The sequence below is a fragment of the Neophocaena asiaeorientalis genome, unplaced genomic scaffold, assembly GCF_003031525.2.
Source record: "Neophocaena asiaeorientalis asiaeorientalis breed wild unplaced genomic scaffold, Neophocaena_asiaeorientalis_V1.1 scaffold43, whole genome shotgun sequence".
In the NCBI taxonomy this organism is placed as follows: domain Eukaryota; kingdom Metazoa; phylum Chordata; class Mammalia; order Artiodactyla; family Phocoenidae; genus Neophocaena; species Neophocaena asiaeorientalis.
This window is the reverse complement of record NW_020173674.1, coordinates 11,810,255-11,828,574: the sequence shown is the minus strand read 5'-3', so window position 1 is coordinate 11,828,574 and position 18,320 is coordinate 11,810,255. Positions and strand designations below refer to the sequence as shown.

At 52.2% G+C, this 18,320-nt stretch overlaps 1 protein-coding gene across 1 annotated transcript; it reads right to left on the bottom strand.

The window, feature by feature from the left end:
- Nucleotides 1-1,556: 1,556 nt before the first annotated feature.
- SLC43A3 (solute carrier family 43 member 3) lies at nt 1,557-17,580 on the bottom strand. Its single transcript, XM_024749142.1, is given in 14 exon segments — nt 1,557-2,039; nt 2,042-2,087; nt 2,702-2,825; nt 3,438-3,624; nt 6,083-6,202; nt 6,428-6,594; nt 7,838-7,945; nt 9,088-9,227; nt 10,049-10,141; nt 10,367-10,443; nt 13,041-13,087; nt 15,857-15,986; nt 16,361-16,727; nt 17,361-17,580. Coding segments are annotated over 13 exon segments (1,476 nt in total). The 5' UTR covers nt 16,545-16,727; nt 17,361-17,580; the 3' UTR covers nt 1,557-1,986.
- Nucleotides 17,581-18,320: the final 740 nt, after the last annotated feature.

Below are 18,320 nucleotides of genomic sequence, written 5' to 3'. Positions count from 1 at the left end.
GCAGGACCCCAGTGGACCAGGCAGATTTCCCTGGCAGACAGGGTGAGCCCCCAGTACAGAACTGGTGTGCTCACAGATCCTAAACCAGAAACCTGGGTCCACAGGGATGAGCTCTGTGTCCCTGGAGGTGGGAGGTGAAGAGGGCAGGGGAGAGGTTGGCACCACATTGCTGACCGCCTGGATCGCCAGGCTGGACTCTAGGCTTTGTCCTATGCCTGTGCAGCAGCTCAAAAAACATTTATTGAATGAATGAATGAATCCGCCTGCCAGCCCCTCCCCCCAAGTCCTCTCCTGGCTAAAAGGAATAAAACAAATAAAATACCTGGTGTGTTCCAGATTCTCCCGTCTCGCCCACCCGGTCCCTCACCTATCCCCCTTTGCTACCTACCTCCTCTCCGGTCATCAGTAAACAAAGGAACAAATGCTCAAGTGCTCTCACCCCGTGCTAGGCAGTAGACATTACCTTAAATTCTCACAATCGCCCTCAGGGACGCAGGTGACGACGTTGTGACTGAGAGTGGCTAAGGGACTTGCTTGGCTGCTGAAAGAACTGAAACTCACACCAGACCTTCTGATTCCATCAAGTGCTTCTAGTTTGGGGAGGGGGTCGGGGGGCGGGGAGCATTGCAGTAGGGGTAGGGGCAGGGTAGACAGAAAGAGAAGGCAAGGGAAGGGATTGCTGGGGGTCCTCAAGCCCAGGGCACAGGACCAGGTGGCCAGTTCGCAGTCTGAGGGCTCCTGCCCCACCTCTGGGTCCAGCTGCCACATCAGGATTCCTCCACTCCACCCCTGCATCCCCTCCCCAAGGCTGGGGCTGGGACAGGAAAACGCAGGCACTCACGCATGCACATCACGACAGCCCCAAAGCCTGCAGAGGTGGAGCAGCTGTTGCCTTAGGCAGAAAGCCTTTATTTTTTAAATAAAATTATTTAATATATAATTCAATGTATTATAAAACTGTTCCCCAGAGGACGCTTTTATCTAATACCTAAAGTAAATACTCATCTCCCTTCTTGAAGAGGAAAACATCCCCAAAAGGCTTCATCAGAAATCCTTTGGTCAAGCAGGCTAGCTGGTTCCCAAGGCCCTTCGGGTGGCCTGACTCTTTGTCACTGTTCTTAAAACCTTCTAGAACGTGAACTCCAGAAAGAACCTCCAACTCCAAGACCCTCTCCTTCTACAGGTGGGAAAACTGATGCTCGGCGGGGAGAAGGGTCTGCTCAAGGTCACTCGGCATCAGCGGCAGAGCTGGGGCTCAGCCCAGGGCCCCCACCCCACCCAGTCTGCCCCTCCTTCTCCCCAGGCTCATTCCCTAACAAGGCTGGGGCTCTGACGGAGAGCTGGGCGCCACTTCTGTTTGTTTGTTTTTTTTGTTGTTGTTGTTTTTTGCGGTACGCGGGTCTCTCACTGCTGCGGCCTCTCCCGTTGCAGAGCACAGGCTCCAGACGCGCAGGCCCAGTGGCCATGGTTCACGGGCCCAGCCGCTCCGCGGCATGTGGGATCCTCCTGGACCGGGGCACGAACCCGTGTCCGCTGCATCGGCAGGCGGACTCTCAACCACTGCGCCCCCAGGGAAGCCCTGGGCGCCACTTCTGAATGCCAGGTGGCAATGCGGCCATGACAACCCCACTCTTCACCTGGAAGCTTACCCAGCAGCACAGGGCCCAGGCACACAGGGGCTTCGGAGACAAAGAGGCCTGGAGAAACAGGGGACACACCCTCCCATCACATCACCCCGCCTCGGGCCAAGCATCTGCCAGGGTCATGCGCTTCCTACCCTGAAACTAAGAACTTCCACGTGACTTTGCTTCTTGTCTTGCCGATAAGAAGGCTTGGTGGACAGTTAAATATGTCTTTTTGTTCTAAGAAAAAATAATGGCTACTTAACACAAGTAGCCTGGGTGGGCAAAGTCTTTCTGGACACGGGGTGCTCAAAGGTGAAGGAAGATGACACGTCCTCGGGGCTGAAAAGGGAGGGCTTCTGAACTAGGCAACCCTAGGGGGGCTTTCTTTCTGACAGCACTCCCGGTACACCAGGAAGGGTGGACAAACGTCAGAAGAGTGACGAGCACCAGAATCACATTCACCTGGAGGGAGAGGAAGCAGTGAGGCGAAGTCCACCACTAGTGGAGAGCCCAGAATCCTGCCTGGTTTATCCCCTACTTTCCACTCAGACTCAATGGTGCCCTCATGGACTCTTGCTTATTTTCCATTCTGCCCCATGGAGCAGGTTGGGTGGGGGGTAGGGGAATATTATATTATGCTTTTTTTTTTTGGCCTCACCCCGTGGCATGTGGGATCTTAGCTCCCTGACCAGGGATTGAACCCTCGCCCTCTGCAGTGGAAGCGCAGAGTCTTAACCCTTGGACCGCCAGGGAAGTCCCAATGTCCGTTACACAGATGAAAAAACAGAGGCCTAAAGAGTATTCAGTGACCTGGGAAGAAGCTGTGTCACATTAACCCTTTGGCTTCAGGGACCCCCACCCCCACTCCCAGCACAAGGCAGGGTACTCCCACTGACCCCAGTTTGAGAAGCAAGACCAAGGATGTACCCATGTGAAGAAATCCTCCTGCAGGGACCACACCCAGGCCACCCCAGCCAGGTGGGGGGCGCCCCCTGCTGGGGACCAACACAGTTGTCCCAATCTGGACATCCCTGCTGGTCTAAGGCCAGGGTCCCCCAACCCGCCACAGTACTCACGTAGAATGGGTCATTCTGAAGGGGGCCTTTGATGAGGATGAAGATTGGGAACTGGAGCAGAGACACAACAGCCGACAAGGCCATCACTAGCCCAAAAAGCTTCCCAAAGTGCTCTGAAGGGAACCTGGGCAGAGAGACAAATGAGGTTCCAGTGAGCTCTGGCTGTGGTGGGCCTTGGTCAGCCCCCTGCTCCCCTAGCCTAAGCCTGCCTTTATCCACCCACACCCAAACAGCTCCCCTCCTTCACCTTTGCTTAGGCTTTCAAATGACAGAGCAAAGAGATGGCACCGTGCTCGATCCCGGGGAAACAGCAGGGACCCAGACATAGGCTGTGCCCCGGGAGGTCTCAAGGAACAGACATGTGAATAATTCCGCTACATACTAGATGATGCATGAACTATCAGAGGAAGCAAGAACACAGAGGCACAAGGAAAGAAAGACGCTTTCTTTCTATTCTTCCCTGGGAGAGCTGGAACAGAAGTGGGCTTTGGAGGGTGAATAGGAGTTCACAGAGTAGACAACCGAGGCAGAGGGGAGCAGACATGAAGAGCTTTCATGTACATAAAGGCTCTAACCCTCCCACCAGCCTCCACCTCCTCTACACCTGCTCCCAGATGGTGTGTGCCTCCTCTGGCCACCTCTGGTCCTCACCCCCTGATTTCTTTGCCCCCAGCACGCCTCCCTTTGCCCCAAGGGTGCCCCCGTCACGTGACGCATACCAAGCCCACCTACGTACGCGAGGGTGAGGAAGGCAGCATTGCCCCCGTAGAGGAAGGAGCGGTTGATCACTTGCAGGGTGAAGGTGGCGTACTGCAGGGCGAGGACAGGGATGGAGGCACAGAGGGCGAAGCCCAGGCACAGCACAGACGTCAGGACCAGCGAAGGCACCGTTGAGCGCAGGGCCGCCGCTGAGGCCGAGGAACCTGGGCCAAAGGGAAGAGCAGAGGCTGCATGGATGCCCGCAGGGCGTTCATCCTGAACCCTCTCTCCACACATGCCCCATCTCCAGTCCATCAACAAATGTTGATAATTCACTTCCTAAATATCATTCAAATGTATCCACTCGTTTCCAACCCCAGCAGCTCATCCTAATTATAGGCCAGCGTCACTAACTCACAGATTATCACAATGACCACCTGACAGGGAGGGCCCTCAACCCACAGCCAGACACTCTGGGTAGCACCATGGGTAATAGCAAAAGACTGGAAACCAACCAAATCAGCAGCAGTAGGGGAACGGAGCACCAACTACACTGCAGTCACGTAACAGAACTAGGCAGGGGTTAAAGGCAGAAGGAGGGAGCCTGGCTGCGGGGCAAACACAGGACAGAGAGTTACATAAGGAAAGCTGCAGGGGGCTTCCCTGGTGGCTCAGTGGTTGAGAGTCTGCCTGCTGATGCAGGGGACGTGGGTTCGTGCCCCAGTCTGGGAGGATCCCACATGATGCAGAGCGGCTGGGCCCGTGAGCCATGGCCGCTGAGCCTGCGCGTCCGGAGCCTGTGCTCCGCAGCGGGAGAGGCCACAACAGTGAGACGCCCGCGTACCACAAAAAAAAAAAAAAAAAAAAAAAGAGAGAGAAACTATGAGTGGTTACCCCTGGAAGTTTCTAAGGCACCAAATCATTTTTCTAAAACTAGTAAATAGAGGAAAAACCATGCATTTATTTCAGGGTAACAAAATAGTTAATAAAGGAAAGGTTTTCTTTCTAGAGGAATTCTAGCTATTAAAAGCAGAAGGAAAGATAGAAATAGAAAATCTCCTTTTTGCAGCCCTAATAAAATAATGGGTCTAGGCACTGATCATCAATAGCTGTTGAAACCATTAGGCCTGCAGCTGATGGGAAACTTTTATAATGGGCAGATCAGACCGACAATGTCTGAACCCACTGATCAACCTTAACATCGCAAGAACAAAATCACGGGTACTAAGGGCCTGATGACGAGAGCTTGTAGGTAGCCCACGGCTCCAGCTCTGAATTATTCTTGCCAAAAAATATTAAATATTAGTATTAATAAAAATATTAATCTGCTTGTTTACAGGAAAGACCCAATCAAAGAAACGTTTTTAAATGACACGAAAAGGATGCCAAACCCAAAATGTGGGAAATCTGACAGGACAAACAACCTAGTTCCTTCGATAAATGAACAACAAAGGGAAAAAAGGGGGTGGGGGACACAGAGACTTAAAAACATCTAAAAGACACATCAGTACATTGTGTGGCCCCTGTATGGATCCGAATCTGAACAAACCAACTATAAAAAGGCATAGTTGAGACCATTAAGGAAATTTGAACAGGACTACATTATTAGATGATACTAAGAAGTGATTAGGGGCTGTTTTACATATGGTAATGATATTATGGTGATGTTTAATTTAAATAAAAGAGGTCCTATTTGCTGGAGCTACCAACTGATGTATTTACAGATGAAATGATCTGATGTCTGAGATTTGTTTTAAAATACTCCAGCAGGGTTAGGAGAAGCAGCTCAGGGAAGTGAGAAGTGGGAGAGATGAAACTATAGGGGTAAAGGGAATTCCCTGGTGGTCCAGTGGTTAGGATTCTGCGTTTTCACTGCGTACGCCCAAGTTCAATCCCTGGTCGGGGAACAAAGATCCCGCAAGCTGTGAGGTGCAAGGCCAAAAAAAAAAAAAAAGAGAGAGACCTCAGCATGCCTGCTCCTCCATTCTTGTCCAAGGATCATGTCCAAGCTCCTTGGCATAACACGGCCTGTCCCTTCTTACCTCCATCTTTCCAGCCCCCTCCCGACTACCTCTCTGTGCCCTGGCCAGCCCGAATCACTTTCTGGGATTCCTCAGATTCCTTAACGTTTCACTCTCCCCTTCACCACCGTAACTCCTCTGTACTCCTGGGCCACTCTCCCAAGGCCCTCCTCTTCAATTTCTCACTTCTTTACTCTTCCTTTAGGTCTTGGCTTAGATGCCACTTCCTCCAGGAAGACTTCCTTCCCTGACACCCATCCCATCCCCACCCAGAACAGGTTATGTGCCTTTCTTTCTGTTTCATAGCTCCCTGCAGGTTTACTTCATGGACTGTAAAGCTTGATTACTGGCATTTCTCCACTCTCTAGACTGAGAAAAGCTTCTTGAGAACAAGGACGTATCTGTCTTGTCCGTTACTGAATCTAGAACTGTGATTGGCAAATAATTGGCACTCAGAGACTAGTGGTTGGATGATGGATGGATGGGTGATGAATGGACAGATGAGGGATGGATAGATGGATGGATGGATGGATGAGTGATGGATGGATGAACGGACAGATGCAAGTAGAAAAGGATTTAGAAGAAAAGAGAAGATGGGCATGGAGGAAAATAAAGATCTCTCCCCTCCTGGTTCCCTGATCCTCTGGAGCCCAGGTCTCACCTGTCCTTCTTGCTTCCTCCTGGTACTTGTATTTAAGCCGATCCATGAGCAGGCCATTCCAGGGGGCACACAGCACTCCAAAGAACTGAGTGATGGCAAAGGCATTTGTGTACGTGCTGACTGCAGAGGGCAGAGAGGGGTTGGGCGGTAAGAACTTTCCAGGAGTGCCTTACGGAAGAGGACCCTCCCACCCGGCCCTTGCCCTGCCTGACCCTCCTCGCCACACCCCTGCTCAGACCTTTCTCTGGAGCACAGAGCCCTGCTGAGCCCAGCACCCCGCCGCTCAAGGTTCCAAGTCCCCGGCTGTGGTGCTCAGACGTGCTGCCTCCCAGCCCCGTCACATACCTAGCACCCTGTCCCCACTGGCCAAGTTGCTCAGCAGAGAGTTGAGGGTGCCGATGAAGAGGTAGTGCCACAGCTGTATCACAGACAGCCACACCAGGTGCCAGGCAAAGCGCCGAGAGAAGGCGTAGCTCCAGAAAGAGCGGGCTTCCTGCTGCTGCTGCCCTGATCTCGGGATCTCTGGTGGGAACAGAAGATTTGGGCAAGAGTTACACTTAAAGTTGGGGGGCAGGGATGGGCAAGAGTGTAGGGGTCTTGAAAGGACAGCCTGAGGTCTGAGCTCACCCGCTCTTCTTGCCTTCCTGGGCACACCGCCACCTCCACGCATCATCCCGTCCCCACCACCCTGAATGAGCCTCCCACGTGCTCTGCCTGCCGACATCTGATCTATCGCAGCTTGGACTCAATGACGCTTCTTGCACTAACACTTTCCTAGTCTTTCTCAGCCAGGATGATGAAAAGAAAGACGAGAGGAGAAAGTTAAAGACGAGGGTTCGTGGCAGACAGCTAGTGTTTCAGCTGATCCACAGCCCCTTCTTTTCCTTCCGTACCAGGATCCTGAGTCTCCTCTGGAAATCTCCCCCCGCCCTATTCTTCATGGTCCAGATGGGACTGTGAATTAAGCATTCCATTCCTCACCCAAGGCTGACCAAGTTGATCATTCTCCTCGAGAGGCAGATTTCAGACCGGGGTCCCCAGAGGCAGGTCCCCTGGTTCTGCTCTTCCTGGATGGAGCCTGGCAAGTTCACTTTGCCCTTGCTTTTGTGAACTTCTCAGAATCCTGTTCTCATTTCTACCTTAACCAGCCGTGGTTTGTGATGTTTATAACCAAAGACCCAAAACAGACAGAGGAGAGAAAGGAGGCAGTGATGGAGACGGGACAGACCCAGCGGACCTGCAGAAATGGGGACAAATAAGGCAGACTTAGGAGTGGGGGGAAGGGAAGGCAAATGATGGAAGACTGGCTGAGAGGGGAAGGGGTATGATGAGTGAGAAAGAAAAGGGGGACAAAGAGGAGAGATGAGACAAAAATGTTGCCCCGGGCTTCCCTGGTGGTGCAGTGGTTGAGAGCCCGCCTGCCGATGCAGGGGACACGGGTTCGTGCCCCGGTCTGGGAAGATCCCACATGCCACGGAGCAGCTGGGCCCGTGAGCCATGGCCGCTGAGCCTGCGCGTCTGGAGCCTGTGCTCCGCAACGGGAGAGGCCACAACAGTGAGAGGCCCACACACCGCAGAAGAAAAAGAAATGTTGCCCCTCTCTGGACTGCCTATAAACTGAGGGGGTTGAGAAGATCCTGCAGGTCTTTTCCCTACCTGTCCTTTCCTGATTCTGAGTCCCTGGGAAAGCTTTGGAGGTGAGCAACCAAGTTGGCTGTGGGGAGAGGCCAGGTTCTGGAGGGGAAATGGGTTAACCAGTAGGGCTCTCCTTCCTTGGGTGAAAGGAACTCCTCCGAAAGCTCCAGCTTTTGGGACTCAGCCGTTTTCTTCTCTTCCTCTCTGGGGCCATCCTCAGAGCACAGGCTGTGGAAAAAGAAGCCCCATCAGCCTGACCCAAGAATTGTGAGCTGAGCCTCAGATTCAGGCTGTGTGTGTGTGTGTGTGTGTGTGTGTTTGCGTGTGTGCGCGCAGCGGGAGGGGGGATGGTACATTTCGCTATACATTGGAATCACCTTTTCACAACCCCAATGCCCAAGTCACAGCCCAGACCGATTAAATCAGAATGTCTGGGCATGGGAGTCAGGCTCCCATATTTTTTAAAGATCTCCAAGTAATCCCAGCGATTCTAATATGCAGCCATGTTTGGGAACCACTGAAGTGCAGGAAGAACAGGACAGGCCTGGGTTCAAACCCCAGCTCTGCCTCTTCCTGAGGCTGTGCAACGGGCTCAGACCTAACCCTTCTGAGCTCCTTGTTCCCATTTGGGAAATGGAGGTAAGTATGCGTATCTCAGGACTACCGTGAGATGAAATCAGAGCACATGGGGCTGCTAAACAGCAAACAAATGCCCTCTCTCTACTGCTTCGATGAGTGGCGGCACAAATGGTCCCACGTCTTCCCTCCTCTGCTCTCCACCCTTTGCAATACAGCTCTGACTACTTCCCTGTCCCCTCCATCTGGGCTGGCCTCGTGAGCTGCTCAGCCAAGGTAACCCAGCAGAAGTGATGCTGTGACAATTCTAAGCTTAAAAGTGAAAAAACCTTGTGCATTTTGGCATTTATCTTGGAACCCTGAGACCACCATGTGAAGAAGCCCAAGCTAGCCTGCGGGAGGATAAGAGCCATGTGACCCAGAAATCCCTGCCACTCCATACGGCCAGACAAACCCCATGTGAGTAAGGCCATCCTAGACCAGCCAGCCCCCAGCTAGCCCACCAGATGATCAGAGGCATGAGAAGCCTGGTCAAGATCATCCAAGTAGCTCCCTGATCAGTAGAACTAGCCAGCTACACATAGACTTGTTGAAATAATAAATGCTTAATGTTTTAGGCCATTAAGTTTTGGGGTAGTTTGTTATGCAGCAGTAGCTAACTAATACATCCCTGGTCGAGTCCTCCTCTCCTGGGACAGGTTTCCTCTGCCTTACCATGTCTGTCCCATCCCTGCTTCCTACTCCAGGTGAGATGAGGGGCTCTGGGCACACCATCACCAGCTCACAGTCCTTACCCATAGCTGTAGTTGGGGGGCAGCGGGTAGGGGATGTGTCCCCGGGGCATCAGAAGGAAAGTACGCCCAACATGCCAGGCACTGCAGACAGAGATGAAGATGAAGGAGGCCCTGAGACTGATGCCCTGTTCGTAAAGGAGCTGCAGAAAAAGGAGAGGAGGGGTCAGTGTAACAGCCACGTTCACGGCAGCATTATTCACGACGTCCGAAAGGCGGAAGCCAATCAAGTATCCATCCGCGGATGAACGGATAAAGGAAATGTGGCACATACATACGATGGAACGTTATTCAGCCTTGAAAAGGAAGGAAATTCTGACACCTGCTACAACACTGATAAACCTTGAAGACATTATGCTAAATGGAATAACCCAGTCACAGAAGAACAAATACTATATGATTCCACTTATGAGGTACCTACAGTAGTCAAATTCACAGAAATAGACAATAAAACAGTGGTTGCCAGGGGCAAGGGGGAGATGGGGGGGGTACCCACAATGCGGATTATTGTTTAATGGGCACAGAGTTTCAGTTTTACAGGGTGGAGAAGAGTTCTAGAGATGGATGGCAGTGATGGTTGTAAAACAACACGAATGAACTTAATGCCATTGGACTGTACACTTAAAAATGGTTAACATGGAAAACTTTATGTTAGGTGGGGTTTTTTTGCCACGCAGCAAGCAGGATCCTAGTTCCCTGACCAGGGATTGAACCCGCGTCCCCTGCAGTAGAAGTGCAGAGTCTTTTTTTTTTGGCAGTGTGCAGTCTTAACCACTGGACCACCAGGGAAGTCCCAGGGTGTATTTCATCATACAAAAAGCCAGTGTAAGAATTAGGGGCTGAAACCTGTTTCTAAGAATGAGTCTTGGCCCAGGCTCTTGCCTTCCACCCTGGCGGCTGATTATGGATGCCTGGTGCTCCCCAGCAGCAGGGGAGATAAACATGGGCTATTGCTATCTTTTACCTTAATGATAAGGAAGACTGCCGAGGAAGAGTCAAACGCTCCATTGTACATGGTGATGATGGTTGAACGGTGTTTGCCAAATAGGTTCCCGATCTGGAGAACACACGATCAGCCTGAATCACTTATTTATTCGTGAAATCTTTCCTGTGCACCCGGCAAGTGTCAGGCCCTCATACCCAGACCTACCCTCCACCCCAGGAGCTACCACCCTGGCTTGGGCCAACCCCATCAGAGGCAGCCAATGTAGCAAAGTGCTTCTCCCTCCCTCCACCCACCCCAACCTCCAGCCAGGGGCCTGTGATTAGGGCACGCTCACACCTGCAGGTTGGTGATCAGAAACAGGATTCCTCCTACGGTGAGCATAGGCATGGCCAGGAAGAGCAGCACAGCTGAGTCTGGAACAATCCAAGACAGAGACGGGGAGGTGTCACAGTGCAACCCAAACATGCAGCCCCGAACTCTGGCCCCCCTGCTCCCTACAATCCTGGGCTCAGGGCCCCAATTCTAGGCAGCCTCCCAGCATCCTCCAAGGATCTTAGGGTCCCGGTCACGGCTCCTTCACGTGTCCCTGCGGAGGGACCCTGCAGAGGTCTCCTGAGACACCCTCTTCCTCACCAAAGATGACCCTTGGTCTCTGGCAGGGTGGCTGTCTACAGAGAGAGGCAAAACTCAACCCACCACCCCCTTCCCTCACTAAACCACAAGCAGCCCCTCTATTCATTCTTGACACTGTGGGGAAGAGAAGCCTGGATTCAGTCCCTGAGCCCAGCCTCTGATTCACTGCTTTGAGCTAGATTCTGAATTTGTGACTCAGTCATTTCATCTGATAAATGGGAATAACAATCCCTGCTCTTCCCACCTCACCAGGCGCTGTGAGATCTGAGTGTTTCTCTTTTGTTCATTAAACTTTGAGCATTTCCTTTGTGCCAGGTGTTGTGCTTGGCACTGGAAATGCAGGATGAATAAATACTTCTTGCCCTTGGAAAGACTGACATGCAAAAAAATCATTCTGATAGGTCTGGCAAGTGCTGGGTAAGAAGAGCAGAACTAAAAACAACTAAAGTGCCAAGGACTAGGGAGCCCTCCGTAAATTAGTCTTTCCCAAGTCACAGCCTTCTTTCTGCCCACCTTCATGATTTGGGCCATATCCCACACCTGTCTTATTTGCTAAAAAAAAATTTTTTTTGAAGTTGACTCACTTTTATCCAAAAGAAATCTATTATTTTTAAAGGAAACTTTATATTGGGAGTTCTCTGGTGGCCTAGTGGTTAGGATTCTGGGCTTTCACTGCCGTGGCCCAGGTTCAATCCTTGGTCGGGGAACTGAGATCCCACAAGCCACCGTGGCACAGCCAAAAAGAGAGAAAACTTTCTATCGCTAGTATAAATGAAAAGCAACTCGTGTTGCTTGTTGTGAACAGGAGGTAACTGTAAAAATAAATACAATGAAAACACTGTGATTAAACTGTAACTGAACGCAGTGGCCTTCAGAATGTTCAAAGCCTGATACCTGCTCTTGTCATAGTGTTAAAATCATCCCAGCCCCAAACCAAGACTTTCGTGCATGAAATCAGAGGGCTGAATGAGAAATAAAAAGGGAGTAACTCTCCCACCAGGTGATTCAGTGTTAATGCAGCACATGTGTGCTTCCTAGTAATATTCTCCAAAGTGACTATTATCCGAGTAACGTTTGTTCCATACCTCGAGGAGCGCTGGGCACTTGCCCATTTTAGAGCACTCACGCTGTTTACCATTCAATTTCTGTCTCTATAAAAGGTACGTCTTCAAATGCACTAAAGGTTGGTTGAGATTCCTTTCGCAAGAGCAGGCTTTTTCCAAAACCAAAAAGCCCTATTTTAGGGGGGAAGGGAATATTGTGACTCCAGTGATTGCCACACGTGAGTCAAACATACCCGGCCATCACCTCCACATTCAGCCACTTGAAAACCATGCTTAGGCTTTTAGGTAAGAAGACAGTTTGATGAGCAGAGTGGTTTTTAAATAACCAGGCTACCTCATGAGATCTGCTCAGACGGAGACCCTCAGTCAACTTGGCGCTCACCGAACACAAATGAAGTAACAGATTCAGCACAGGTACTGGACACAGGAGAGTCAGGTACTTTTTATTTCCCAACCCAAAAACTGAGCCACGCAATCTGGCACTGGGGAGGAATACTGGAAAGCATCTCTTGGCCTCTATAACTGAGACGCTAGCAAAGAGCACAGCCAGGGTCCCAGGACCCCTTCCCACTAACTTGCTCTGGGGCCTCTGGCTAGTCTCTGCAAAGGGTCTCTCTCTGACCTCAGTTTTCTCCTCTACGTAATGGAGGAAGTGGGGAATACACCAGACTGGAATTCCCAGACTTTGGGAACTGTATACACTTACAGACCAGTAAAATTTGAAAAGAAAACTTCTGACTACACTGGGGTTATCAGTTTGTACCCGGCTAAGTCAGGATATTTTCAAAAACTGCCATTCATATTATCATTTCATTAAAAAAAAGAGAGGACATTTAATACATAACGAAAGGATGTAATCTTTTTGTTTTTTTTGCGGTACGCGGGCCTCTCACTGCTGTGGCCTCTCCCGTGGCGGAGCCCAGGCTCCGGACGCGCAGCCTCGACGGCCACGGCCCACGGGCCCAGCCGCTCCGCGGCATGTGGGATCCTCCTGGACCGGGGCACGAACCCGTGTCCCCTGCATCGGCGGGCGGACTCTCAACCACTGCACCACCAGGGAAGCCCGGAAGGATGTAATCTTTTGAATAAATTCTTCTCTCTGAAGCAGTCCCTCCACTGTCCTTATTTTTTGCATGTCTCACTAGACTAAACTGTTTTTATAGACCAGCAATAACTCTCTCAAGGACTCTTTCCAGCTGAAAGTCTGTGGATCTCTGAATACCTGTGGGGGTCAGTGCATCCTGCCCATCACCTTCTGCACCTGCCCATCCACCAGCTGCCCCTGAGGTTGTGTCCCTCCCGACAGCACTCACCTGCAGAGATGAAGGCTATCGTAAGCGTGGCGCTGGTGTAGAGAAATCTAGAACACAGAACGGCAGATGGAGAATGCGGTCAACAAGAGAGAAAGCTGGAGGGGCAGAGGGTGCGTGGAGCCAAGGTCCTCCCACCTAGAAGTCCCAACCAGCCAAGCCCTTGAAGAAAGGGGTTAGTGCCTCGTTTACAAATCGTAATCTTGAGTTCTAATTCCTCTTGCTGTGTGACCTTGGGCAAGGCACTGCCCTTCTCTGGGCCTCAGCAGCCTCTTCTATGAAGAGATGTTTGTGGATGGACCTAGAGACTGTCATACAGAGTGAAGTCAGAAAGAGAAAAACAAATATCGCTTATTAACGCATATATGTGGAATCTAGAAAAATGGTACAGATGAACCTGTTTGTAAGGCAGAAACAGAGACACAGACACAGAGAACAGATGTATGGACACCAAGTGGGGGAAGTGGGGGGGGTGAACTGGGAGATTGGGATTGACATATATACACTAATATGTATAAAACAGATACCTAATGAGAACCTACTGTATAGCACAGGGAACTCCACTTCGCTGTATAGTAGAAACTAACACAACATTATAAAACAACTATACCCCAATTTAAAAAAATTAAAAAAAAAAAACAGAATCTAACCATTAAAAAAAAAGAGAGAGAGATGATCGGACTGACTGATCTAGGTCCTAAGCTTAAAGTTCTAGGATGTTATTGTTTAAGGACCACAACCTCAAGGTTACGGGACTCTCTTAGAAGCATGGGGTAATAAAAGCAGTGCTTAAGTGTGATATTCTGATTTATAATAAGAAATACATATTTGGTCCAGGTCCCCAGTCCCTGACACAGGGCTCCTAAGACCCTTGTAAATTCCTACATAAGAGTCCTAAGAGCATCTTTTATTCAATAAGGTGACCCTGGATGGGTCCTGGATGGAGGCTGCTCACCAGAAAGACTAGCCATAATTAGATGCTTGGAATTTTCAGCCCTGCCCCCGACTTCTCCAGAGAGGGGAGATGGGCTGGAAGTGGAGTTAATAATTGATCATGCCTACATGAGGAAGCCTCCATAAAATCCCAAGAGTATGGAGTTTGGGGAGCTCCCAGGTTGGTGAACACAGCCATGGACCAGGAGGGTGCTGCCCCCTAATTCCACAGGGACAGAAGAGATCCTGGGCTCTGGACCCTCCCTGACCTCGCCCTATGCGTCTCTTCATCTGACTGTTCAGCTGTATCCTTTACCATATCCTCTAATAAACTGGTATAGGGCTTCCCTGGTGGCGCAGTGGTTGAGAGTCCACCTGTTGATGCAGGGGACATGGGTTCGTGCCCCGGTCCGGGAAGATCCCACATGCCGCGGAGCGGCTGGGCCTGTGAGCCATGGCCGCTGAGCCTGCGCGTCTGGAGCCTGTGCTCCGTGACGGGAGAGGCCACAACAGTGAGAGGCCCACGTACCGCAAAAAATAAATAAATAAATAAACTGGTATATGTGTTTCCCTGAGTTCAGTGAGCCCTTTAGCAAATAACTGAATCCAAGGGGGAGGAGGTCACAGGAATCCCAGGTTTGCAGTCGAGTCAGACAGAAGTTGTGGGTAAACTGGGGACCTACCACTTGCAATTGGCATCTGAGGTGGAGGGCAGTCTGGTGGGATTGAGCCCTTAACCTGTGGGATCTGATGCTGTATCTCCAGGTAGACAGTGTCAGAAATGAGTTAAATGATAGGACACCCAGCTGGTGCCACAGAATTGCCTGGTGTGGGAAAGGCTCCCACACATTTGGTGACCAGAAGTGCAGAGTTCTGTGTAAAAGTAAAGGAGAAACACAGGTGGGAAGACTGGGTTTTTCTTAACACACTAAAGGCTAGAGAAGAGGGAGTGGGCATAGAAGGATGGGAAAGAGGAGGAGACAGGTGACCAAACTCCAAGAGCGACTGACGGCGTCATCGTGCACCCAAAGGCTTAGAGAGCCAAGGGCTTGCTTTCCTTCCAGGCTGTTTCCTGGTCCAGCACCCTCCGGTCCCTCTGACAACTAGCCTCTCACGTGCCTCCTGGGAGGCACCGGCTCTGGGTCCTATCAGCTCCCCCGCAGGCCCGCCGCTTATCTCCGAACCTCGCCAGCTGCAGTGGCACCCCGTGGAGCCAGCAAGTCCCCCACCCGCCGTGACTCGTCTGCATGGGATGGACCCCCACGGCCTCCCCTCCCGTCAGAGGGAAACTGAAATCCCACCACTGGAGACACCCAGGACACCTTACTACCTAAGCTTCTGGGGAGTGATGGTGGTGGTGACGAGGATGACGATGAGTCACTCGGATATGATGAGGACAAAGGTCCCCGGCATGAGGGCGAGAGTGGTAATTCTATTTTTATTTTTATTTATTTATTGGCCATACCGCACAGCATGTGGGATCTCAGTTCCCCAACAGGGATCAAACTGGCGCCCCCTGCACTGGAAGCGCAGAGTCTTAACCGCTGGACCACCACCAGGGAAGCCCCGAGAGTGACAATTCTAGGCTTTGCTAATTGCATAACCCTGTCCCAGGCCAGCCCTCACAGGAAGTAGGCCTGGGCTCCTGCTGTATTCAGCACATCGTACAGCATGCAGTTCCACATGCAACAGAGGAAGGAGGTGAAGAAAGGGAAGCAGGGGTGTGGGGAACAGGGAAGGTCGAGACAGAGTCCACACCCTGGGCAGTTTCTAGCAGGGCTGATGGGGCAGGGATACCCAGTTGCCTGGCCTGGGTTTCCCTCCAAACAAAGCTGCTGCGAGAATTCCTCCTGCCCCATCCCTGTTCAGATCCCCTTGGGACTTACATGGCTATAGGGCGGGCCACGGTGGTCTTGAAACGGTCAAAGATGTAGCCAGCGGGGAACGTCATGAAGTTGTTCATGAAGGATGCCAGGGTGAATATAAGTGAGAAGCGCTCGTCCTGGGCTTTGCAGTCTGGAGGAGAGAAAGGCAGATCTCAAGAGCCCAGGGTGGATGGGCCAACCTCCCATCCATCCCAGCCTTCCTGCCAGGCCGGCACCCAGCCTGGCTCCCGTCCAGGGCTGCCTCTTCCATCTTGGACAGCTTGCCTGGTAGGATAAGTTCTCCCTTAGATAAGTGGAGACGTGACTGCCCCTAATTACCTCTTGGGAGCCGGTACTTCCCTCCCCAGGGACCTCTGAGACCAAGGTTGAGGGTGGGGGCAGCTGACACTCCCTTCCTCTCACCATAGACATGCTGACAGAGGAGGCAGGGGGTGGAGTCCTTCCGACCCCTTCCCACCACCTGGGAACCAGACTCAGCTTCCTAGAGAAGCCCTCCTCCCTTACCATCCAGCCCCATGGCATTGCCCATCAGCCTGGCATTCGGTTCACACAGCTCCTCAAAGTAATGTTCTGTTTTGAAGACAAACACCAGGGATGCCCAGCCGAAGAGGACGCCCGCAAAGCTGAGGCATTCCAGCAGCCCCGTCAGCAGGGTGGCTACACGAAGGGGCAGGCTCTGGCCCTGCATGGTCCGAGGTGGAGCTGATCCTCAAATCCCACTGGTGGCCTCCTGGGCTGACCACAGGAGCTGCAAAGCCCGGCTTTTGAGCACTTGGAAAATTGCTTTGGCAGGCGCTTCTGTTCAGGTGGCTCTCTGGTGCTGGCTGTTTCGGGCCTGGGTAAAAACCATCAGCGGGCGACTCCCTGGATCCTGTAAATAAGGCAGACGGTGCTTGGTACACAGGGCTGTGGGAAAGGTAGAGGTGGACAAAGGTTCTTTGTGGGATAGACAAAGAAGCCAGGTGCTGGAAACAGCTGCAAATGTCTCTCCATCCCACATCTGGCAACAGGTGGGGAAGCTGGAACTGAGCCCCAGTTCTGGAGACGGTCCAGTAAAATACGGCAGCAATTGAAAGCCAGGAACAGGGGGTAAGGGACTTCACACAGGTCCTCACAGAGCCTCACAATAACTTGGCAAAGAGGGTGTTTTCTTATCTTCAGTTCACTGACAAAAGCTCAGAGGACTCTGTCAACTTCCCAAGCTCACATGGTCTGGTTAGTCACGTCGCAGGCCAGTCTAAGGGCAAAAACATCCCCACCTCCACACGATCCTCCGTGACCCTCGGCTAGGGCTCCCAATAACCTCCTTCCCAACGCCCCTCCTCACATCACCATCTGCCAGGAAAGCGCCCAGAAGCCGCTCCCCACCCCCACCCGCTCCCCCTCTAGCACGTGGTCAGCGGCCCTCCCAGCAGGGGCGCCCCGAGGTCTGCCCAGCCACAGAGGCCCTGGCCTCGTCCCCGCGGCCCCGCCCCCAGCACCCCGGCCCCGAGCCGCGTCCTACCCGCCGGCCTCCGCGCTGAGCTCTCTGGTTTGGCGGCGGCGTACCTTGCGACGTTTAGATTCGCGCCTCCACTCGCCCCTCCCAGTCCCTCCACGCCCCCAGAGATCCCGGAAGGGCCGGGATGGGCGGGGCCAGAGAGGTCCACCGCGACCCGCTCTCCATCACTTCCTTCTTCTCCAGCTCTCACAATCCCGTGCTCTTTCTGACCACGCCCTGAGACCGTCCCTCCTTTCACTCTAACCCCAAAAGCATGTTTCCCTCTCTTGATCCTCTTGCAGCCTCTCAGCTCCTTTGCCCCTCCTCCCTCCCCTGACCGAGATAGTTTTAGTTCTGTTGCGCACGGACAGGCAGCCCCACGGAAAAGATCGCACAGTCACAGCACACACACAGACGGCTTACCTGCAGACACACACACACACACACACACACACACACACACACTCTTCCTTGTGCTCTACCGGCACCACGCGGGTGGGCACAGAATACGTTTCTCTCCATTTGCCCAGGAGCTCAATCCTTTCTCCTGATCTCATGCTCCTAGTGCTGCCAGCAAATCCCAACACAGAGTCAGAGAACCAAGAGCCGGAACTAGACAGTGCGGACAGGAAAAAAAAAAAAAAAGGTGCCTGGCCTTTCAGTGACTGTGTTGCCTGCCATTCCACTACCTGCGGCCGACTAGACGGTGCACCCTGAGGGGAATTCAGGATGGAGAAAACTCTTCGTTGCTGCGGCGGGGCTTTTCTCTAGTTGCAGCGAGCAGGGGCTACTCTTCGTTGTGATGCGCGGGCTTCTCATTGCGGTGGCTTCTCTTGTTGCAGAGCACGGGCTCTAGGCGCTCAGGCTTCAGTAGTTGTGGCATGAAGCCTTCAGTAGTTGTGGCACAGGGGCTCAGTAGTTGTGGCGCATGGGCTTAGTTGCTCCGCGGCACGTGGGATCTTCCCGGACCAGGGCTTCGACCCT